Consider the following 26,445-nt stretch of genomic DNA (forward strand, 5'->3'; position numbering starts at 1 on the left):
TAACTGCATGCCTAACAAAATAGCTATAACTTTCAAATCACCACATATGTTCCAGCTATGTTTTTTATAATTTATTTTTTCAAGAACGTCTCTCATCACATTGTATGTCTCTCAAATTAATGCCATAAGCGATTGGTATCATAGGATATTTGTTGTGTAGTAGAACCACTTTTCAACTATACTTGGACAAATCTATGAAAAGGCACCAATCCTCACGTTTATAAACTTGTCCTAAGTGCAACATAAGCTCATCAACATTTGTGCAATAAACCAAATTATTTTCATCAATAAAGTACTGAGAAATTTCATTTTGTCGGCTTCAAAAGCCCAAAATTTTTGTATTTTTTTGAAGTAAATTCATCCTTGTAGTTGTGATCCTAACAGTTCAGTTTGATTTTTTGATAAATTTAAATCCCTAACAAAGTTATTTAATTCACCTTGTGATATAAGATAAGCCTTGTGGCTTATTGGAAGATAATTCAAATTCAAAATTATTGTTGTCTTCTTCAGTACTACCTGATTCTTCATCGCTACTTTCAAAATATACATTCAAAGGTGACTCAGGAACTGGAATAATTTCACTGTGAGGTATAGGCCTTATTGCAGATTGCAATGAAGGGTATTTTACAGTATGTTTAGATTTTTTAGAAATTCCAGACACACTTGTTAAATAAAAGTAACAATTCACGCCAACCCACAGGTATACCAAATGGCAAAGCTTTCCGTGTTCCTTTCAGCCATCATCTTAAATATACGGAACAATTAGTGCATACTGTATGAGGAGCTCATGTCTTATCCTGATCACCAATTTTACACTGAAAGTACAAAAGATATGCTTTTTTAATTAAAGGTGTAATGTTTTTTCTATTTGATTTTACAGTAAACTCACCACATACATAACAAAAGACACCCACATCATTTACACAATTTCAAGGCATTATGACAGTGCACTGTTAACAAACTTAAACAGCAATAAGACTGAACAAAATTAATTCATTCCTAAATCCAGTGCTTAATACAAACAAAACAGTAGTGTTTTCAGCTACATGTTTTGACCTGCACAAACATGATTAATCTTGTCCATGAAGGCTTACTTTTCAGTATTAGATGTGATGTCACAGTAGGTGACTATGATATGATTACTGACCATACATCTTATCCCTAAAAAAGGCACTACAAGGCTTTTCTGTGATGTATTGAAGGTGCCTCTTGAACTGAAATTTCTCAAGGTACATCCAGAGGTACTTCTGAACCTGAGTGTACTTTATTCGATGGCCTGACATTGATATTTGAACTCTCCAACTCTCCACCAAACAGTTTTTAAGGAGCATCATCGTGGTCTTTTCTGGGCTAAAAGTCATCTTGTATTGATGAGCCCACAGCTCAAGCACCCTGCATGCACAAGTGGCCGTGAGCTCTACCTCCCTCCACGAGCATCCTTCGACCAGCAGAAGCCCACCGTCCGCATAGGCCACAAGACACCCACTGGGCAGAAGAGAGTCAAATTCCACCACCCACAAGAAAGGACCAAACACAATGCCTTGGGAACACCCCCAACATCCCCGGCCTCAGCCGTTAGGCTATGCGCAGGAATGTCGGAGTGTCGTGGCAGTCGACTGCCCCCCTGTCTTGCCTTTTCTTTGGCGTCCCATCGGGGTCCTCTCAGTTTCATCAAGATGCAGCAGCCCTCCCTTCTGGACGACCACTACATCCCTCCACTTAGAGGCTACCCTTCCCGTCCCTACACTAGGTTGCCGGCTACGCATTGCGCGAAGCCGGCAAACCGCCGCGTCCCCCTCTCACACCTGAGGGTCCCAAATGCATCATCGGAGCACCCCAACTGACCTTCATTCTTGCATATGAAGGAGCCAAAGCGTCCTCGGCGTCCAGGCTGCCTCCCTGGCCCTGCACGGCGACCACGATTCGCCCCCTGTATTTTATTTATTTATTTATTTTTCCTCCCTTCAGTTGCAGCCCATCACGTTGGTGTCTGAACTTATTCCTCCTCTCGCAATCCGCGGGCACGTTCGCTGTGAGTGCCCTCGTAACCGTTAGAAGGAACACAATCAATAAAATAAAATAATACCACAATCATACAATACAAGGAAGATACATAATAAATGAAACCCACTTCATGTTGTCTCTTCGGCGATGTCACCTCTAGCCGTAGCCCTCCTGCACACGGTCGAAGCGATCGTGCTTGTCATCTCGAGCCGGCCGTAGAGTACCAACCACAGTGACAATGGAGACAATGAATTCACAATACAATACAACACAAAAATAATATATATAGTAGAAGAAACACACAGTATACTTGCTAGGGACATTGCTGCTTACCCGCGCCTAGAAGTCTTCTCCCCACTCTCTTCCATGTACCTCCTTCGTCTTCAGGATGCTAGCCACCATGCTCTGTACCGCATCCCATTCTCTCTTCCCTTTCAGCATGTGAGCTACAGTTGTTTCTGGAGTGAGGCCATCTGTGCCATGCCTACGCCGGACCACAGCCCACCTTTCGCACTCGTAAAAGGTGTGCTCGGGCGTGTCATCCTGACCGCAGTAGAAGCACCTCGGTGTCCGTCTTCTCTTGAACCGATGTAGGTAGACCCCGAACTCCCCATGTCCAGACAGGAACTGCGTGAGGAAGTAATCTACCTCCCCATGCCTCCGCCTGACCCACGGTCCCAAGTCCGGGATCAGTCTCCTGGTCCATGCCCCAGCCGTAGCCGTTCTCCACATCTCCTGCCAGTTGACCATCAGCTGCCTCCCGGCTTCCGCCTTCGGCGTTCCTTCGTATGTGGAGACCAGCTGCGTGGCCCGCAGCTCGATGGGAGGCACCCCTGCGATGACTGCCACTGCGCATCCAGATACGGTGCGGTACGCCGATGTTATGCGTATCGCCGCTCTTCTGGTAAGGGAGGCTAGCATCCGTACGTTCTTCTTTCTCGAAAGTGCGTCCTTCCAGGCCGGGACCGCGTACAGCAAGACGGAGGAAACCACTGAAAGGATCAGCCGTCGCTTGCTCGCCCGTGGTCCGCTCTTGTTGCCCATTAGTTTTTGTAGAGCGTCTTGTATCTTCTCGGCCCTCTTAGTGACCTCTCTGAGGTGGGTGTTACGACAGCCCATTCTTGTCAATCCACACGCCCAGGTACTTAGCGCAACCGGACGTGTGGACCCGTACGTCGTCTACCATGAAGGACATTCCTCTCAGTCTTCTTCTGCCGGTGATCGGGACAGCTGCCGTCTTGTGCGGTGCCAGTCGTAGTCCTCTCTCCCCCAGCCATCTGCTGACGACTGCCACCGCCAAGTTTGCCTTATCTTCTACCTCCTCCTCCGTCCGTCCCGACACCATCAGCGCGAGGTCATCTGCGTACGCGACCGACTGGCATCCTTCCGGGAGTTCTTCCCGCAGAAGGCCGTCGTACGCGATGTTCCAAAGAAGAGGCCCAAGCACCGACCCCTGCGGAACGCCTCCAAACATGTTGAAGTCATCTTCTCCTTCCTCTGTGCGTACCCGCAGAGATCTCTCATGCAGATAGTCATTTATTACGGCGAGCAAGTAGCCGCTGATCCCTCTCTCCCGGAGTATTCCCATGATCACTCCCCATGGCACGCTGTTAAATGCATTCCTGATGTCTAGGAGAATGATCAATGGGATTTTCCTTCGTCGCCACGTGCCTGCCGACTGAACTCTGGCCCACTCTAGCACCCGTCGGACAGCGTCGACAACCCTTAGACAGCATCTTCCCTACTTCATGGCTGCCCTTGCAGAGCAACACATCCTGATGGCTGAAATAACTTTTCCAACACCTGCAGTTCATTTTCAGTGCATCCTCGTCTCTGTAATTGGAAAATGGCAGAGGGCCACCACAGATTGTTAAACGTTCCGGAAATGTCTAGGAAGATCCCCAAGACATATTCTGCCTCACTGGCCAACATCATACTCATCACACAAAGTATGGCATCATCGGTGCCTTTTCTGGGCGATACCCGTACTGGTTTTCCATCAGCAATCCACACGAAGTCAAGCTCTCTTTTATATGAAGATGAAACACCTTCTCAAAGACCTTTGCAATAACTGGTAGCAACGTGGGGGCCGATACGATGAACTAACAGCCGGAACCTAACATGATTCCCTCAAACTAACTGACCGAAACCGCGGAGGCGTGAACCCAGCGGCTAGTCCAGATTTGACAGCACCGTTTGTGACTGTGAATGCCTCAGAAAACGAGTTGAAAGTTAAGTCAGTGCTACGCTCATACCAAGCAAAATTATGTTTTACGCAACATAGAAATTCAGACCTGCACCCAAATAAATCGACCAATTTTGCTCACCTAACAAAGGGAACGTAACCTCATTTCGGTCCGCACAGGAGCCGGGGACAAACCCTGCAACCCCACCTGGTCCCATCATGGAATCTCGTGCGGCATTAACAAGTCACAACCAGGACCGCCACCGGCAAAACGAAGCCACTCCCCGGTCACATGGGCTACCATATCCCGGCAGCGCGACCACCCCCACCAGCGGGAGCTCCAAATTGAATCACAAACAACAATATAACCGTGAAATGATGCCAATACGCCTACCTCCAACCAATCCAATGCCTCGGCCGGAACCCATAGCCACCCGGGATCCTACCACGATCAAGTACCTTGATTAAACTCCCTCTGCAGACCTACACACCGCAAGGGCGCAAAGAAAACCAACCACTCCTCGCGAATCATCTAGGAAATCCAGAAATCCGGATCATCGTGGAAATCCAGAAAGGAATGTATTCTCTCAAGTTCCCTAAGCTCGTAAACGTTCGACTTCGTTTCGGGGACAGACGTAGAGGTATCACTGTACCACTGTATCATCAGTCCCATAATCCGGGCATTGACTCGAATCCGCCAAACGAAACCTAGCCAAACTCGCCCGAAAGGCACCATGCCCGGAGAGAAACTGTACGATATACCGATTGGGGGAGACCCATCCAATCGCACCTAAATCAGACACTATAGGAAATATACCATACGTGTAGCGACCTGTGGGGGATACGTCCCACCTGACCTGCCAAGACGCCAGGCCCCCAGTATGCGGTCTCGCGGTCCCAGCTTCGCTATCACCAGAGAGAAGGTTGTCGAGTAGGCTGCGTAAAATTCCGGAGATATCCGAAACCACGCCCCGCCGGGTCGAGAGAGCGGACAGAATAACTTCCTTTCTACGTATATGTCCTAGAACTTATACACGATTCCCCAGGGATCCTTGTTTCCCTGGTCGTAACAAAATAACGCCAAGTCCCTCTTGGCCGTCCGGACTTTATGAAAATAGCTGGATCTCCGATCCCTGTATTCTCCAGTAAGAACTGCCCGCCGCTCAGGATCACCCTTACGTTAATAGGCCCTCCGTAAACGACAGACAGTTTTCTTCATATTAGATAGGTCCGTATTCCACCAAGGAGCTAACATCTCTCGACCAGAACTGCGGGAAATTGAGTATTCAGCGGCATCCATAAAAGCCGCTGTTAACCTCTTCACCAGGTCCTCTAGGTCATCTCGATTCCCCCCCCCCCCCCCCCGAGGGGAGAAGAACCCACCTCGTAGCGTGTCCGGTCGCTACACCACCCCCTCCGTTCCTAGCCAGCAGTGGCTTTAACGGAGGACTTCTTCTCGCCCTCAAACTGATGCGCACCACAGCTTACAGTTTAGGCCCCGCAGAGATGCCACCGATGCAGATGCCCCAAGGGACATCCACATCGGTAAAAATTCACCCCGAGATAGATTTACATGTTTATGCCTTCAGAATGAAGGCAACGGACACCTGCAGCTACCACGTCACCCTCAAGAACTAGGTCCTCTAGGTCAATCGTGTTCAGACCCTGATCTAAAACGCAAAGTCTGCCTGACAAAAGATCGAAAAACTTCTTCCAATCCGCATGCCTATGCAGAAGCCGACCCCGTTCAACCAGAACGTTACATCGTTAACGATCACGCAAACCACCAACGATCTCATAAACAATTAACTGATGAGATCGCTTGAGCAATCGTCAACCACTCTCCACTTACAAACATTGGCAGGAATATACCTACCAATGGTAACATCAACGATCGTTCCACCAAACAACCGACGAACCGACGCCCACCTACCATACCCGCGCAGGTGGGCAACTCGCCAGGTTCATTAAAAACCTGCATACCATGTTGGACCCAACCAATTCACCACTAACATTGGTGAGACCACTATCCCAAAAATGTGACTTAGCGTTCAAATCCTCACCAATGAGCATTGGACTCAGACCAGAGTATCTGATGATCCTATCCTAGATCTCAAGATGATAATCAGCAGCACGGTACTAAAAATATGATCTTGCAACATAAAGAAGCAAGTTCGGAATATCCAAACGAACGATGACATGATGCTCATTAGAGAACTGTCAAAGAATAACATAAACTAACTTTCTTCTGCACAGAACAGCAGACATACTATTAGAACCATGAAAAAACTTTTTCCAATGAGAGAAACCCAGCAGATCACCAGAAACAATGTAGGAATGTTGCAATAAAACAACATCCAAATTCCTACAAACAGCAACCTCACAAAGTTCTACCTGATCAATGTATGCAACCTGTGCATTCAACTGACTGAAACTAACCATGTAAACCTATTGAATTGCAGTACATGTTAGCAGTTCTCTGATAACACGGACACTCCTTGCTGTTCATAGAATGCTCATAGTTCTTGCAAAAATGCTGGCAATTAATGCAAATAGGACCCTCAGATCTCTTAGGGTACCTCTCATGTTAATGTCTTTCATCTCCAAAATGTGCACAGACCAGTGCCAATTGTTTACAATTCTTGGTCAAATTACCATATTGATAGCACTTGAAGCAGTGCCGGACATCTAAGTAGTCTCTAACCCTGCACAAAGAAATGTTGATGAACAACCTACCCTGATTTATGAAGTTATCAAGAATCTCAGGAGTAACTTCGAATATGCCATGATAAACCTCTGCCTCACGTCTACCCGATTTAAATAGAAAATAACACCCGGCCTTGAAAGTAGCCTCATCCATCTGAGTATTTTGCTACCTCAAAAGAGTCAGCAGCTCATCCTCAGATAGCTGTTGGTTGATATTGTATAAGATAACTTTTGGGTGCCTCAGTCTATTTGGGGCAACTCTCTTGTCACATGTACCAACCTCTAAAGAGTCTGAAATAACCTTCACAGTCTACTTGTTGTCTGCAACAACGACTAACCCCTTCTGAGTCTCTCTGATATTCCGAATACTCAGGTTCAGCCTCTTGTCACGTAGGGCGACTTGAAAGTCATCCTTCATCCGCTTGCTAGCTTTTGCCACAGGACCTCGGGTGTCAACAAGATAAACTGACCTCACACTTTGCTTTAAGTACTTCACTCCATCACTGTGGCTGCATTGACTGGGACCCCGAGTAAAAACATTAACAACCTCCTTAAACACAGGAGGCTTAGTCACAACTGTCTCATAACCGTTCACCAAAGCAGCCATGATTATTTTAAGTTCCTTTAACTCTTTCTCAACCACCTCACGTAAGATCTTTTTACTGGTCCTATTGGAACCCTCTAACACATGCAATGCTGCTGCATAATGTTCATCAAAAGCTCTTAAAAGAAGACTGGAACTCCCAGCACTCCCAATAGCCCCCTGGAAATCCTGGACCACAAACTACTTATTCCCATGAGCAGGGACCCTGATGGTCCAGCCCTCAGCCCCTCATCACCAGACAACGACAACGAATCATCTTGCTGGACCTCGGATACCATGTCACCAGAAGAACTTATCTGCCTGGTCTTACCTTTGTCAGACATCTTGATCGTATTCAAAAAAAAAAAAAGTAAGTATAATAAACATAAACACACCAGTCACCACAGAGCCAATGACAGGCTAGCAACAAATCAACAAACAAGATGTCTGCCTAGCAACAGATATCTGAAACAAAATATTAATCAAAGAAATAAAACAACACAAACAAACAAAGTAATACAGCACAAGCCCACTCCCATAAGGGTGGCTAAACAAAACAAGCACCTACTAACCTAATGACTAGGATAGCCTATAGGCCTACGACACCTTACTGGTGGGTAGCCAGTAAAAATCCTTAAATATTTTTAAAAATCCATGAGTCACAACCTAAGTTATTAGCACAAAATACAAATCAAACCTGTGCAAAAAAAACCAATAAGGATGAATAGTGTAAATTGTAAAAGTAGTAAACAAAACACAAATTTTGCAGAGCCTACAAAAAACATACCTAATGCATAGGTGTTGCATGTAGAACTCCTTTAACTGCACAGAAAGGTTCATCCAAATTATCAACACCGGGCAAACAACAACCAAGAGATTCTCTGGTAATTGATTTACAACTACTACTGAAAGAAAGAATATCCAACAACTATGAAGTTATTGGTTTTTCTTCAGGGGGTTGAGTTATTTTATGGAAAATACTTGACTTTATTAAAGTATTGCGTAATATCGGTTTTGAGTACCAAAAAATTTTACTTAAAGAGGAGATATTGTTGCTTGTCGTATTATTTTTCTGAAGCAAATGAAGACTGTTAATTTTACTGAAATTGTTTGGTTAGATGAAACTAGGGTTAATGCTAACCACTCAAACCCACAGGCATGGACTAATGAAACTCTTGATGATACTATGCCTGTGCCTATTGGTCGAGGTGGAAGATTAATTGTCTATCATGCCGGAACAGTTGACGGGTTTGTGATTGAAGCACTATTAATGTTCAAATCAAAAAGAACAACTACCATGAGGAGATAAATAATTAAACATTTACAAAATAGTTTAAAAAAATGCTTTTGAAAAAGTTAAACTGAGTAGCATCATAGTATGGATAATGCTTCATATCAATGGATGCAATTGGATAAAGCACCAACTAATCCTAATTGGAATTGATTGACTGACTAATTTCATGTGGGGTCAATGTAGACCATTCAATATCCAAAGGACAACTTTTAGAAATTATTCAGGGAAAAAACCTTCAAGACCTATCTATGAAATAGCAAAAGAAGTAGGACAATGTCATCCAGTTGCTTCCCTATCACTGCCACTTCAATGCTATTTAAATTGTGTGGAGGGAGTCATATAAAAAGATATGTAAAAATAATTAAAAAGTTTACAATGATGGAAATAGAAGAAATTATATTGCAACGAATAGTGTAATCCCTCAAGACTACAGAAAAGCAGTGTTAGAAAGAGTTATATATGAAGTTATAGAATGAGAAATTCCCATGGACATAGACAATTTAATTATAAATTTAGAAGAATTATCTGGTGGTTCATCTTCCAGTTCTGATAGTGGCTCTGAAGATGACAAAATGGATATAATTCAACCAATTTCTGATGAATAATACCACAGTATTTATTTATAATAATTATTTTTATTGTACTGTAGTTGTTTTCCACAATTTAAATTATATAGTGATTATTATTGTAGTAGTAATAACTATTGTAAATTGTTAATGTAAAAATAAAATAAATACATTGTAACCTAATGTTAATAATAATAAAAAATAACATAAAACTATAACAGATCTACACTAAAAAAATAAAACCAAAAAATTAAGTTAAAAATGATATTTTGAGAAATGATTGATACTTCAACTTTCAGTAAAGAGAATTGCTACGCTGACGACAATGTGTGAGCGAAAGAGATGAGAAGGGTAATGAGAAAGAAAGGTCAGATATATTTGCCAACATTTGACACTCGCTTTTCTTCTGAGAGCTGCATGTGGTTATGACACATTAACCACCAGAACCAAACTCTCAATAACACCAGTATAGGTGGTTTATTTAATAGAATTTATATATATATATATATATATATATATATATACACACACACACACACATATATATATATATATATAAATGGGTTTTTATGTACTTATACACTGTATGTATATGTACAAATATATATACATATATATGTTAAATACAGTTACATGTAGTATTAAATTGCCATTAATAGTTTATAAAGTCTTGTTTAACTTTACCTTTACATCTCCAATATGAATCACACGAGGAGATTCAGAAGCTCTGATTATAAACTCAGGACCAATACAAGTGGTAGGGCAGTGATATTTTGACACATCAGCTCTATATAATCTAGATGCTGCTCTTTTCACAGGACCTCGCTTCTTTTCTTCTCTATAAAATAATTACATAAATTAAAAATAAAGATCCCAAAAAAAATGAAATAGTGTAAAAAATTATCTAAATATAAAAATGACAGAACTCAAATACCAACACATTTAAACTAAATGGGTTTTATATATGTTATCTTAATATTACAGAATTAGATGTATAGAATGTTAACATTCTGAGACGACCAAAAAAATGACATCAATATAACTATTTCCTGGCTTACTGACATGCACTGAGTTGTTAGAAATTTTATATTTTCTGTTAAAAAAGTTAAGCAGTTACAAAACATCTGCGATGACGAAACAGAATGGAAGCTTTTTTGTCCTGCTTTCTTTGCATCAGCTCAGTACATAAACTGCAGAGTTATTTCAAGTAATAACATTTTACTTAATTTACATAGAAGAAATCTCCAATGGAGGGTGATTGACTGATATTGATTGAATTTGTATTTCAGTCACCTCACAATACCAGGTATAAATCAGGCTGTTGGAATCCTTAAGCTGTTCTCAGATGAATCTTTAATTTTGGGAGGAAAACCATTAGTTGCAGCATATGTTCATACTGGCTGGTGCAAAATAACAATGCACTACTTTCATCTTGGTAAAGATGTTGTCCTACTCTTCTGAGGGATACCAGGCTGGCTTGATATTTGATGCATAGAGGAAGTCTCTAGTTTTCATCCAAATGATGTTTTTGTTCTGTACAACAGTTCTTCCAATGGTAGGTCATCATTCTTACCAAGAATGCTTTTCTTTATCTTAGATCCCATCTTCCTTATTCTGGACTCTGCGAGTGTAGATCTAATCCTAATAAGTTCACATTGAGGATGCTGAGATCTATACAGTGGAGAAAACTTGGTACGATGTAGAAGTGAGGACATCTGTACCGTTACATGTCCAGTGGTTGCACAAAATGCTTAACAAGTATTTGCACATTTAGGGACATTTACTTTTAGGGACTACTGGCAAAACCTCCAAATACAATTGTTACATTCTGAAACACAAAATCCATATGATAGTTAACCAATCAATCTTACACTGGAAAGTTTTTTTAAAATAACACATGTTTATCAACTTACAAAGTAAACTAACAAACTCATTTTATGGTCAAATTTTCTAACGCTAATCTACTATTATCTAAAATTGGAAATGGTGAGTGAATTTTTATTTTGTCAAATTTTAATTCATAATTAAAATTTGAAATAAATGAAGGTTAGGTTTCAAATAGTTACATACACAAATTTATTGATTCTAATATCTTTCATACTTACAATGTATTCATTACATCCTGAATACAAACATCGACCATAATGTAATATCATCGAAAAAATGTCAAATAAACAAGGTAACCTATATAAAAATTTACCTTACAATACCTTAACCTCTAAATAAATAGTTTCTATACAATACTTTATCATCGATACTCTTTGCCTTACCGATACTGTTGATTTAAAAATCGATACAATTACGGCTCGATATTTTTAAATAGTTTTAATTTCAAGTTCTTTTTAGACAGTTAACAAAACAAAATTCCCTTGTTTCAATATTACATTACGAATCGCTCAGTTTGTCCAATAAAATATTAAGAATATCAGTCCAAACATTCAATTCAAAAGTACAGCTATTTGAATTATTCATAAATCACTGTGTTTATATGAAATGCGTTGATATTACGTTATTTGGCAGTGTACTTGCACAAAATAATGATCAGTGAAATATACAGCATTGCTAACATCTATTTTGCCTTTATTTCTCTAATTAGTAAATAAACACAACGGATATATATGGATGTCCATACATAATTCAAATCTTACAAACACTTTTCGAATAGTTTTAATACGATCTGTCTAACAAAAAAAAAAAACAAAAAAAACGTAAAGCAGAAACATCAGGAGGCGCCAGTGTGACAGCAGCAACAGTGTATAAGAACAATTGCTAAAAAATGATTTAAAGTTTTTAATAAAAACAGTTTATTATTCAATCAGGTTCGTTATGTTTTTATAAAAGTTTAAATTTAAAACTATTATCACCGCCGACCGTCATGGAGACGAACTTGAAAAATAAATAAAATAAAATATTGAATAACAATTTTTTAAATTCTCATACAGAATTTTTTCTTAGTGTGAACCTATTTATTACTTTCTTGTACAAAGTAAAGGAAGTATCCTGATCACGAAATGGTTCAGATTTCACCGGAGATATCCATTTTTTCAACCATCCCTGAAACCAATTTGACTAGTTTCGGTTGATGTCTGAACGTACGTATGTGCGTATGAATCTACCACAACTAAAAAACGATTAGCCGTAGGATGTTGAAATTCTGGATTAAGAACTGCTGTAACATCTAGTTGTGCATCTCCATTTTGACTGTAACTGACTGGACCAGAAGTGTCCAAAATCCTATTTTTTTTTGGATTTTGGACTTTTTCTTAACTGCAGTAATAAGCCCTCATTGAGAGCTTTTCAGCAATTTATCATAAGTGGTACTTATTTTCATTGGTTCGAAGTTATGATCAAATAAAATTATAATTAATTAAATATTTGTATCTTACAAGAGGAAGGCACATCGGTTCAAATCCGATTTCATCTCCTTTTTTTTAATTTAAATATATTGATTTATAATAGTTATTAACCTCTGATTGTAAAAAAAAACTACAATAAATAATAATTCAATAATAACAATTAAAAAAATAAATAAATAAATTATGAAAAAATATCAGAAGTTAATGAAATAAAATTTTATGTACTTTTCATTTTAAAAAATGTGTGTATGTAATTTAATAGGCGTACAAGGAAATCACGTGGTAGATTTTTATATTATGTATTTGAACGTGAAAAAAATCGCAAGACATCATGACATTCAATGCTAACAACATAATCTGTTGTCTATAAATAAAATAAAATAACAAAGTTTGAAGATTTTAATTTTTCTAAGTAATTAATGAACAAAATTATAGCATGACTATAACTATTTTCTGAATTAATTCCTCGTAATTCATGTTAATAGAAATTTATTGAAATGAACCTGAATGTACTGAGGGTTATCAATATAAAGTCTGAATATTCATTTATAAAACAGAATTATTAAATTCAAGAATAATCTCCAAAGAAGACCAGTAAAATATGTAAAAACCATTAAGAAAGCCAGTATGCAAAATGTTTCTGACAAATGGAGTTTATTCCTTATTATTGCTGCAATTGGATCTGAGAGAATTATTTTAAAAAACACAAGAATATAATGGTGGTTGTGGTTGAGTGATGAGGGAGATCATGATGCATCCTCAGCATAGTCTGTATGTTTACGCACTTCGCAGTCAGCTGAGCTTCTTGCTTGACTTGCCCAACGACTATGCACGTGCTCACCACCAAGTCTAGCTTCCACACCTACCACCTCAGAGGAACTGTGCCTCTACTCTGTTCAAGTCCATTCAAGTCTGTCAATGGTGTCAGTGAATATTTGTTGATGCTGATGCATATGAAAGAACTGTAACTTGTCATTTGTAAATAGTTTGTTATTGACTGTAACTGCTTTTTAAACATATTTGTAATGAAGCAATGAAGCATATTTATCAAGTGATTTTGAAAAAGGCAAGAGAAGAAAAGAAAAAATAAACAGACAGGTAAATGTTATGCTTCTCTTTCCTCTTTCAACATGGTTGACCCTTCAACAGCTACAACTTCATTGTGGAAACTAATGATACTTTAACAAGTAAGAATTAACTGTTGTAAATATGAAAATACAATCTTAAAAGGCCTACTATTTCTGTAAAATGTGTAATATATCTTTAAATTTAAGTAAACAGAATATGTGAGTATAGTGATAAATATAATTATTTCATTGAATTATTGTATAACATTTCTTAGGTTCATTTCATTCAGCGACCTAACTCTCTTATGTACAGCTTAAAGCACAAATTTGCTACTAACCCACTGTAAAGGATATTCTATCACCGCCAAAAGGATACCATTCGGTATTGAATGGATACCATCCATTCAATTAAGTCTCATCATACACGGTTTATTGATTTAAAATAAAAAACCCTTTTTTCCGCAGTTTAGATCAGCCCACCAAATACTAAGCACTTCTTGGTGATGAACAAATCATGTAGTAGCATGTTACTTTGTTTTGTTCAACTAAGTGAATGAAAATCGACAGTTATTTTAATTATTTCAGATTCTGACAAGTATGAGAGTTTTGGAATGACTAAAAACCGAAATCTTCAACAATCAAATGCAAAAGTTATACATAAAGGTCAGTCCTAACCTGAGATTCAACTGACAAATGCTACAGTTGAGGGGATCGTAGAAAAATTCAAGTGAATAAAGACAATAGTATCAAAAATAATTAAACGATCCTTTCTCTTTATTAGCTGATGAAGTTCTGAATGAAATTGTCTCAGAAATAAGAATTATGCCATTTTTTTCAATAATTATGGACACAAAATATAGGTAAGACTGATCAGTTGAGTGAAGTTTTCCATTATATTAAAATAATTAATAACGAAAAACGAAAATGGGAAACCTTATGAAATAAAGATATGTGAATCATTTACTTCTATTATAGCAGTAAAAGATCAGGCAGCCTCTGGACTTGCAGTACAAATCATCAAATTTACTAAGGAAAAAGATCTAAGTATGAGTATAATAAAATGCTGAGGTCAAGGAATTGATGGGCTGCTGTAATGACTGGAGCAAACAATGGGATTCAAAGAATAAAACAAATTGCAACCCATGCTTAATCTATCCATTGTGCCAGCCATAACCTGAATTTAGTCCTTAAAACTGCAGTTCAGGTCAATCAGGAAGTAGAGGAACTCTTTTAAAACGTCTATAGCTTTTTTGGACTTAGCATTTTACGGTGAGAAAATTTGAGAGCTCGTTCAGAATCAACATCAATTACTACTTTGAAAACATTTAATCCTACTCGCTGGGCAGGAAAGTGGATGATGCATGCTCTTATAGAAATATTCACTGTTGTTCTGAAAGCTCTTATAATATTGAACAGCAAAAATATGAAGGAAAGAAATGAAACTACTGGCCTGAAGAAAGTACTCAAATCCTTCAGATTTGTTTTACTGTTGGTAATACAGTGGAAAATTCTAGAAAACATAAATATTGCCTCAAAATCATTACAATCAAAAACTACCCTAAAAATTCTATAACTCAACAAAGGCCTATGTGGCTGGACTCTTTTGTCAATAGAAAATGAAAGACCATGACAAATAAACATTGATATCCTTGTTGATATGAAATCAAGAAAGAAATACTTCAAATCTCAAGTTTAATCAATGTATTTCTGTTAAATAAATAATTTATTTTCCTGATATCAAGAAAATTTTGACTTAGGCTTTGTTAAATTTTAGTCTGTTTTTGTTTCTTTAAATTGTCCTTTTAAAATTGTTTTTCTTTACTACATAATGCTTCATAGAAACTTAGTAAAATAATATTTAGCTATTTTATTTTTATAAAAATTTTAATAAATTTATCTGTATGCAAGACCCAAGTTATTTTAATTTTAAAAAGCCTATTATTATTTTGGTTTGTTAAGACCTTAAGTCCTAAATAACACCTGTTCTGATCCTGTTGATCTTAGGTAACGATAAGTGAGTATCTAACTTTTTAGACAAATAAAAAATTAAATCAACATCTCAATATCTGATACCACTATTTCTTCAAATTTATAAAACTAAGTGTTACGTATTCATAATTTTTTATGTAAGCTTAAATTTAATTTATAATATAATTTATACATAAATTAGATTTAAAACTCCTGAATTCACATTTGGCAATCACAGTTTGGAGCTTCTGTATTGGGCCTCCGAGAAACTAGCTATGCCACTGCAGTAATACCTTGTACATATAAATGTGGGTATTAAGTTTGGGTATTTACAGAAGTCTCTATGGAAAATTTGAAGACTTTCTTCAAGCCAATCCTGAGTTAGGCTTGCCTTATTACAATTTTATTTATTAAATTAGAAGTTATTTCTATGTGAAAGCGCGTGTGACAAACAGAATTTATCCCTTTTTTGTGTTTTTCAGCGAGTGGAATAAGCCAGATTTCTACATAAGAAGGATACTGTTAAGAATGTTATTTACAAACACCCTTGAATTTTGCTGATTTTGTTAGGAAACTGCAGTTTATTATGAGAATTTTTTAGCAGTCACGTTATTCCAATTAACAAAATTAAAAATCTTTATAAAGATACAGAAATTGTTATTAAAACCAGTAATGCTGTCACTGAAGAGGTGTCTATTAAAAAGAGGTCTGCAATAGGATTTTAGTGTCCCCCATCTGTAATCTATATTTATGTTAATAACTTTAATAAAAAATGTTAGTTTAAAATATTACAGATAAAATCCTTGAATAAATATCCTGTTTTAATTACTTAGAATGATTTTTTTTAATACATTTTTTTTGATACAAATTTAAGTTAAGTAAATAAAAGTAATTAAAGTTAAGTAATTTTCAAGTCATATGTTCAAGACAATTTAAAAAATTAAGTTAGTGAAGATACAAAAGTAAAGATGTAAAAAGATGTTCCAATTTCAAATATTACTATACAGCATTGAAGCTTGGAATGCTAGGAAAAAAGACTGCATTTGTATTTAATCAGTAGAATGCATTTAAGGTACATTAAGTATCTTAAGAACATTAAGTATGCAGTTCTAAGATACATTAAGCAATGGATAGGATATACGAGGTGTGACAATAAAGTAATGAGACTAATTTTTCTTTGCAAGATGTGGCAACCCTGCAGCTTGCGTAGGCACACCATCTTTGACCTTGGTCTATAAGCTACTTCTAGTCCAAGCGGTACATTGATGCAACTGCTCAGTCGTGCGTTGTGCTGTAATAAGTGAACACGTGTTTGTGTCTCTCATCACAGAAATGAAACCGCAAAATATTGCACAACAGTATGCCATTTCTTTTTGCGTTAAATTGGGTGAAAACGCGACGACAACTTATGGTAAGCTTAAGAAGGCTTTTAGAGAGGAGATTATGTCAAGAGCTAAAGTTTTTCGGTGGCATAAAATCTTTAGTGAAGGCAGAACGAATGTTGAAGATGAAGTCCACAGTGGACGACCATCAACCTCACGGACAGATGTCAACTTGACCAGGGTGCGTGAAATCGTACAATCTGATCGAAGATTATCCGTGAAAATGATTGCAGAAGAATTCAACATCAATCGAGAAACGGTTCGTCTAATATTAACTGAAGATCTTGGTATGAGAAAGATTTGTGCAAAAGTGGTCCCCAAAAATCTCACACAACAACAGCGAGAAACACGGAAAAATGTGGCAGCCGATCTATTAGAGCAAACGGAAATCAATCCAGATTTGTTGAGCCGTGTTATCACTGGCGATGAAGGTTGGTTTTTTCAATACGATCCAGAGACAAAACACCAAAGTTCGCAATGGTGCTCAAAGGGATCACCCAGACCAAAAAAAAGCTCGCATATCAAAGTCAAAAGTGAAATGCATGCTTGTGTGCTTCTTCGATTCTAAGGGAATTGTTCATAAAGAGTGGGTGCCTCCTGGAGAAACTGTTAACTAATATTTCTACAAAGAAATTTTAGAAAGACTTCGTAAACGAGTTCTTCGTGTCCGTGCCAACATTGCTGATAATTGGATTCTGCATCACGATAGTGCGCCATCCCATACTGCTCTGTCAGTACACCAATTTTTAACGTCAAAACAAATTTCAGTACTACCACAGCCACCTTATTCACCAGATATCGCTCCGTGCGACTTTATTCTATTTCTAAGAGTCAAAATGGCGGTCAAGGGACACCATTTTCAAACAACACAAGATGTCCAAAAGCTGTGACGAGGGTGTTGGAGGATATTACAGAAGATGAGTTCCAGAAATGTTACCATCAATGGCAGAAGCACTGGAATAAGTGTGTGCAATCAGAGGGGAACTACTTTGAAGGAGACAACACTACACATGACTAAAACGGTAAGCAACATTTTTTTTCACATTAGTCTCATTACTTTATTGTCGCACCTCGTATAATGAAATGATTCAAGAGAATCTGCAAGTTGAATTCATCAACAATAAAATTAAATGATATTGACAGAGCCAGAAAGACTATCTTATAAGGATCTTCATGAGAAAGTACCTAAAAAATTCTTTTCAGTATAAGCTAAATGGAAGAAGAGATGTTGGATGTTCCAGGAAATGATGATTAAAAACTGCACATGATTTATGAGAACTTTGGACCTGAACAAGCATTTACTTATATTGAGTGGAATATGGGTGATGATTTTTTTTCTCAACTTTAATTGTATTATTATAAAATCAATATGTTATAATATAAGATATTAAATGTCTTTTCACTTAATGGGGAGCTGCAGTTAATTTTAACATATTCTATGAAAAATTATGAATATGATTAATTTCAAGGTACATCTAAAATGTTTTAATTTTTGAAATGCAGGTGAGATTAGTTTAACTTGAAAATTTATAAAATAACTCTATGTTTATTATATCAATTATTATCAGAAATGAGACAACTAAGTGCTCTTTTATGGCAGAGAATTTTAAAAAGACTCAAATTCAGTGCAACCCACTTTTTGAAGAACCATATAGAGATCGAGATATGGATGAAAGTAGTCAAATGACTATTGATAAAATAAATATTATGAAACAGTTTTTAAACTGACTGCAGTATACCTTAATTTAAGTTGTAGATTATAAAAATTAAACTAAATCCAGAACAAAAACTAAAATAAGACAAACAGTAACAATAAACCCAAAACAATCAATTATGTTAACATCCTTACACAGAAAAATATTGTCAAGAAATTAAAAAATAAACAAAATATAACCTAGCATACAGAACCACCTATAAAACAAAATACACACATTGGACAAAAAACAAATAAAACGAACTTATGTTTAATATAATAAACTTAATGTACAAAAATCTGCAATATTACATTATCTTACACCTAAATACTTAATTAAAAAACTAAACACTCTTGGGTGAATTCAAAATATATACATCCAAAAAAAAATATCATAACAAACAACATTCTAAATGAACAAACATGATTTAAATCACACTCACTTATAATAGATCGACAACATAGATCCTTGAATAATTAATTCAAATACCTATGCCAGAATCAATGTTTGCAGCTGCTGTCCATGAAGAAGCTTAATTTAGAGTAAAAATTACAAGATTCATGTAAAGTTTTTATAAATTTATATAAAATTACAGTATTCTGAAGTTAATTTCAAACTGTTTTATGTTTTTTTAGACATAATAAATCAATGAAACAAATATATAAAAATATATGCATACATAAGTAAAAATTTAATTACCATTAACTAAAAATGAACTTTTAGTTACAGAAAAAATGTTTATTCTTTAAAATTAAGTGATGACAAATTATAAGGTTTAAATTGTAAAACACAATAAAAATAAAATGTAATAAACAATGATTTAGCACTTTCTAAAAGTAGCTAAAATAAAGCTCTGCCTTCAGTTCAATGAGAGAAAGAATCGAGTACTGATACAAACGACCAGAACCTTGTCTGTTTGAACGATTGATTTATAGAATTCCTTTTATATTGTGACCAATGTATGGAACATTTTGAATTCTTTCCCAAAACGCAATAATTCTATCATAAAGAAATATTTTACTGACAATTAAATGAAATGGAACAGTTTATTTAACATTAAGGAAATGTAATGACATATTCTGGTTATTTAAAAATAAAAGAATAATCTTTTTTAGCTATAAATATGTTAATAATTTAATTTATTTTAATAAATTAAACATCTCAAAATCATTTTATTTTTCTAATAATCATGATAAATATATATTATACATAAATATATATATATATACATGTTCATGTGCATACAAAAAAATAGAATTTTAATTTTGTGAATGTGGTGAAAATCAAACTGTCAGACACATCACAGAAGTTTGCCCTAGGACAGCTTATGAAGGGAATCCCGAAGATTTCCTGATGGCGACTCCAGAAACAGTAGCATATATTGGCTTGTTAAATCTTTGTAATTTTGACTGTAATTGGTGTTATGTTTTGGTGCCATACGCTAAATAAATAAATTGAATTTTATTCTAATGTGTAGAATCCTGACCAGTACCACATCTATTTTGGAAATAAATTCTATATTCACCTATTCTAGAAATTTGACTGCCATCTTGTTTCTTCCATATTGGATTCAACTTTTTTTTAAATGATCCTATGGTTGTATGACATAACATTTCCACATTAAATTTGACAAAAAAATCAATGACGAAAACTTACATACTACTACCCATTTTTTTACATATTAGCAATTTTAAAAGCTTAGGGTAGTTATTTATTAATTGTACATACCAAATTTTGAATAATAATAAATAAATCAGATAAAAATCACTCCATTTTCTGAAATTGAAATCATTTTTATTAACTTTTGCAATGTTAATAAAAGAATTTGAAAATTTTTATTCATTTGTTATTGTTAATATTATTATTAGTGGCATACATGCTCAAAATGGGATTCTCCAGTCTCTAGGTAGCAGTATATTATATCTTGAAATGGTCTTCTTATTTCTGCATGCATATCAAGGATGAGGAATTGACGTGCATCAGTTATCCTGTTCTTAAGGTCTTCAGTGTCTGCTGTAGGGGCTTTGTTAATAGTGAACTTTAAAAGATCCCACATGAAAAAGTCCAGTGGCATAAGATCTTGATAGTGTACAAGTCATTTCACAGATCCTCTTCTACCTACACATGTTTATGGAAATTAAGCACTTAAAAATTCTCTAACTTCTCTACCTAAATGGAGTGGTGCACCTTCCTGGTAGAAAATGGTTTCATTTTCCAAGAATTCTTCAACATGGTCAGCTGTAATGTTTCTAATCACTGGCATGTTCAAATATACAGTTCTTGTAGTAACAGTGAAGCTGTGATGGAGTAAACTGATGCATGCATTGATGTTCATCAAATCAGTGATGGAGATGAAATAATGTTCATTCAGTGCCAGTGGCAATCTTTAACAAATGCTTTAAAATGACTTCAAAATCATAACACAAAAGAAATAAATTAATATTAATATAAAGTAGTATATTAATACTCAAAATAGTATTAATATCTTGAATTGTGTCAAACACGGATGTTCCGTTCCATCTCAAACCGTCCGGTGCTGCAATCTAGTGGGTGCTGGTGCTAACCGGAAAGTGAGGCTCGTTTTACTGTATTCTACATTAGGATCCCGCCCAGTGCAGTCGCATTTTCCATTTCGTCAGGATGGACAATTAGTGTTAGTTGTATTCTATGTCAGGATTCCGCACGCGGTCGTGTTTTCATTTCAGTCAAAGGGGACTCATAGTGTCTTGATAATGTTCAAGTTCAAGTATGACTAAAATGTCATACATTCTTAAGTTTAATGTAACTATTGTAATTCAATTAAAATGTCAAGGGTGACAACAAATTAAATATAACGATTCAAGAAGAACATAGTGTTGCTTCATTTCATATCTACCATCTCATCAAAAATACAGTCCACACTAGTTCTAGATTCTACCAATGGATTAAAGGAGTTACAAATTTCATACAAGGCTAAAATCAACATTATTAATTTAGTTCAAAGGCTTTTTAGATAAAATTAATAATCAATAATTTTTTTGAAACAGTTGTTATTGGGCATTATTTTTTAGTATTATATTTTCAGGTCAAATTGACCAAAGCAGCCCTCAGAGAAAAGAGATAGAAGTATTCATATGTGGTTTTCACCATCAATTCTGTTATCAAAATCTGTAATGGAAATGATGTCATATGACTGTAGGGGCATTTAAAAATTCTAAGTTGAATTTAACATGGCAGAAACAAGATGATAGATAAACATTTAGAATGTCCAAAATATATATGGCATTGGACAGTATTCTTTAAATTAACAATGTAGAAAAAAATAGGGGGTAACTTCCTTTTTATACCCTCAGAACACATCCAGAATTGAACATATTCAATTTTTATCTAAAATGTTTAGTTCACACATTTTAAACTGCAGTTACTTATTACTTAATAAAGATAACTTAAAATTAACTTTTAAATAATTAAAATTACTTTAAATCAATTAATTTAAAATTAACACATACTGGTGTGATAAAAAGGCTGGATAGCATCAATAAGACTAGAAAGGTACACCTTGGAAAGAGTTACAGTCAATTTCTCCTTCTCTACAAGTTACTAGGAATCCTATTTATTAAAATTATCATAGTATAATCTATAGCACCCACATTTATTATTAATGTCAGTTATATTTGATTAAAGCCAATTTTTTACACAATCTCCATAAAAATTTATTAAAAGTAATGAAAATTAAAGAATTTGTTTTGTGACATATGTTTTTATTCTTACTGGAAAGGTAAAACTTAAAATCTGAGGTCTACTTAAAGTAAAACACACATATTTATACTAATTTATAACTTCTGACCCAGTAAAATTTAAATTGAAGTAATATATATATATATATACAGTTTTTATATGCAAAAATTGATGACTGTTAAACATATTCCTGCCTTAAATAAATTTACCATTATTTTATTTAAGAAAAAATGTAAGTCAATTACACTTTAGCAATCTGTTTTTATCAGTTCTTTTCATTTAGTACTAACAACATAAAAAATAACATTGTACTAGTAAGCATGGTATTTAATATTAGATGTAATGTTTTATGCACTTTGCTACATAATTCAAATGTTAATTATTATGAAATTGGACATGCTTGTCATATTTCAACAAGGATGATGAGCGGATGTGTAATATGAAAAATATGTTTTGCCTGAATATTTAATTACAGATAGAGCAGTTTGATGAATAACTGTGAACTGTTTGTTTATTTATATTAATTTATTAATCAAATTATTTATATCCTTAACTTAAAAATATTAGAAATTTAATTAGCTTCATAGTCACAGTGCCTGTTTGAAGGATCTATTTACTATGGAGACACTTAAGGAAACCACTGAATAGTATTCCCCTTGAGGCTTCATTTGAATCCTTTGGGAATCGTGGGTCTGAATGAATTATAATCTTAATTTCCAACAATAACAATATGTGCACATTTATTTAATCTTTCAGTATATATATATATCTCCCTTTAAAATAATACTTCAGTATAATATTAATTTACCTCTGAGTAGAATCAACAGCTTCAACCAATTGTTCTTCATCCTTAACAACTGATTTCTGGAACAAATCCTTTTTTTCCTCCTGTACAAAAACAAAAACATTATTATTACTATTATCATAAGCAAGAGAATGCTTATAAGTTATTATCTGAAGATTGTTTTTATCCTCAACATTGCTTCCATTAATGAATGAGGTAGAATAATAAGTTCCTTAATAAGTGCTCTCAGAAGTTTTTACAAACTAGTAGTGACTGGTAGAATAGGAAAATGTACTATTAGTAATACGTGTAACAGTTTTTTTAAATAAAACAGATATACCAACACCAAGTAAGTGGAAGATATCTGACTTTGTTAGCAGAGCAACTGGTAAGATATGATCACAAGCTTGGGGATACCCAGAATTTGATGAGCTGGAACAATTCCAGTAATTTGTTTTAAAAAAAAGTTTGGCTTTGAAGTCATACACCAAATTATGCAGTATATCTTGAGATTAAAATTAGCATGATGAGATTTGATATTCTGAAATTACATTTCAAATTGAATGTCACATAAATTGGCAGATTGACTGGAGAGAGACAGGTTTCTAGCTTGGTTGGATATTACTTATGAATATAATTCTTATTTAAATGAGAGTATATATAAAAAGGAAGGTGGACAATGCAGCTGGAAAGAACACAGCTGTAAAAAATTTACACATTTAAAAATGTGTAAAATTTTAAACAGATGAATGCCATAAATCTCAATAATTTAATCTTTCATTAACATGTCACAATAATTTAAAAAGGATTAGTATAAGTTGTGACAATGTAGACATTTTTTTTATTAAAGATTTTCTCCCATTGGAAGTTGTACATACTTTCATATTTTATTGTACTTATTTTTAAATGATTACTTTTTTAAAGATGAAATATCTGTGAAACAATTAATTTATCCCTATTGATAATCAAATAAAATGTATAAAATGTAATGAAAGATCTGAAAGAAAAATTTGCTTGTGGATTAACAATCCATGAAGAAATATTATATAATTAGGTTTCATTTATGATTTTGTTATTTGAGTTGAAATTAAAAAAAAAAAAAGATTGAAATCATTGATTGTAAACAGATTTAATTTGATTATAAATAAAGCAAACGAAATGAAAGGGCAAAGAAAGGGGACAATATATAATTGATTATAACTCCAGAGGTTAAAGAATTTTGTTAATTAGTCAGTCAGATTATAGGGACTGATAACGTAAGAAAAAAATTAAGACTATCTTAGCACAAGGAAGAAACTCTTTATAATAATTTACTTTTAGCATAAATGAAATTTAAATGTATTAAATATAAATTTAGAAATAATAGGAAAATTAAAAAAAAATTATGTTATGACAGTAAAATATGGACAATATGAAATCCAGAAAAACATATAGTCAATGTTTTTGAAATCTAATGTTAAAGATCAATGTTGAAAATTACTTGGGTTGAAATATAATCTTTAACAGAAAGTAGCTGCTTGTCAGCCAAGTGAAATTTTAGAAGGAAATACAGACAATCAGCAACTGATAGCAAGAGTATTGTTGTGTGGTATGGAAAGTTTAATGAGAATGGAAGTGTAGTCGACCTACCATGAACAGGGTGGCCATCCGATAGTGAAGAGAAGATTGAGATTGTGCAGCAAGCATTTCTACATAGACCTTCCAAATCTACCCATCGTGCATCTCGTGAACTAGGGATTCCTTGGACAATAGTGCACAATATTTTACACAAGAAACTAAGGTTGCACGCGTATAAAGTTCAGATATTGCAACATCTACAGCCAGAGATGATGGCCCTCATTGTGCTGCCTTTGCGACTGAGATTTTGTAACAGATTGATAACAATAATGAGTACCTGCAGAGTGTGTGTTTTTCAGCTGAGGTTACTTTCCACACCTCAGGGAAAGTAAACAAGCATAATGTGAGAATTTGGGGCTGAGAAGATCTGTACTTTACCAGGGAAAAGATTAGATTCTTCTAAAGTGATGATATAGTTTGATGCACAACAGAATCATTGGTCCCTTCTTTTTCATTGAGCAATCAATAACAGCGCTAACATTTACCTGGATATGCTGCATACCTCAACTAAATGACTTGCGACCTAGGTTGAGCTTCCAGCAGGATGGTGCACAATCACATTGGGGATTACTAGTTCGAGATTTTCTGAATCATTTCATGTCAGATGGATTGGGCACGATGGTCCCACTCCCTGGCCACCACGATCACCAGACATAACTCCCTTAGACTTTTTCCTCTGGGGTTATGTTAAGGACATAGTCTATGCAACACCCACACCTGATCTGGACACATTGAGATGGAGATTAATTGAAGCTGTTGCTAGTGTTACTGAAGAAATGTTGACCAACAGATGGCGTGAAACTGATTATCACGCCATCTGTTTTTTTACATGGTAAAAAAAACTTGATAATTTGTTCTATCTTTTGCGACAAACTGCACAGCTATAACTGTAATAGTTTTTTTGCAATAAATTTTTGTAGTCATGGAAAGACTTTATGGGCACTGTGTATTACTAGTGTAGTTAAATTAAATCAGGAAATTAATTTGCTTAAAATTGTTTAAATCTGGAACGTGAAAAATTAGTGACGGATCATAAGTGAGACAGTTTAGAATACTTTTCTTGGTGTTCAAATTTTGTTTTTCTGAAATATTAATGAAGTTAATTTTAAAGGGTAGTCTCAAATTTAAGCCCTTATTAAGGAAAATTATAATTATGTAAATTATGATGATAATCAACAACATTCCTATGATACTCAACAACTCCATAGAACAGATTACAACAATGAAAGGTGTAGACCGATCATAGTTAAATTTAGCAGCTCAAAAAAAAAAAGAAGAGACCAAAGGGCATCTTGTAACTTAAAACGATCGAAAGTTGGAATAGATGAAAATTTTGAAGAAAGTATGAGAAAAAACAAGCTAAAACAGAGCTAAATCCACATTGGTAAAGGCAAGGAATGAGGTACTGCATTACGATGTGCTGCTGGTAGACAGTCGGTGCTTTTCTCTGGATGTGCTTAAGTCTGTGATGGATATTGGTCTCAGTATTGTAAGGACAACACTATTAAGTACAATGAAAAAA

General features: G+C 35.3%; 1 protein-coding gene across 1 annotated transcript in view; it reads right to left on the reverse strand.

Annotated features, from left to right (window-relative positions):
• LOC142324614 (tyrosine-protein phosphatase non-receptor type 13-like) overlaps positions 1-11,557 on the reverse strand; it is a 77,220-nt gene extending 65,663 nt beyond the window's left edge. The window contains exons 1-2 of the mRNA XM_075365471.1: positions 11,444-11,557; positions 10,023-10,176 (exon numbers count right to left, since the gene is read on the reverse strand). Of these exons, the coding sequence (XP_075221586.1) occupies positions 10,023-10,176; positions 11,444-11,481 (192 nt within the window). The 5' untranslated portion in view covers positions 11,482-11,557. The remainder of the gene's footprint in view (positions 1-10,022; positions 10,177-11,443) is intronic.
• Positions 11,558-26,445: the final 14,888 nt, after the last annotated feature.

The sequence above is a fragment of the Lycorma delicatula genome, chromosome 1, assembly GCF_047948215.1.
Source record: "Lycorma delicatula isolate Av1 chromosome 1, ASM4794821v1, whole genome shotgun sequence".
Taxonomy (NCBI): domain Eukaryota; kingdom Metazoa; phylum Arthropoda; class Insecta; order Hemiptera; family Fulgoridae; genus Lycorma; species Lycorma delicatula.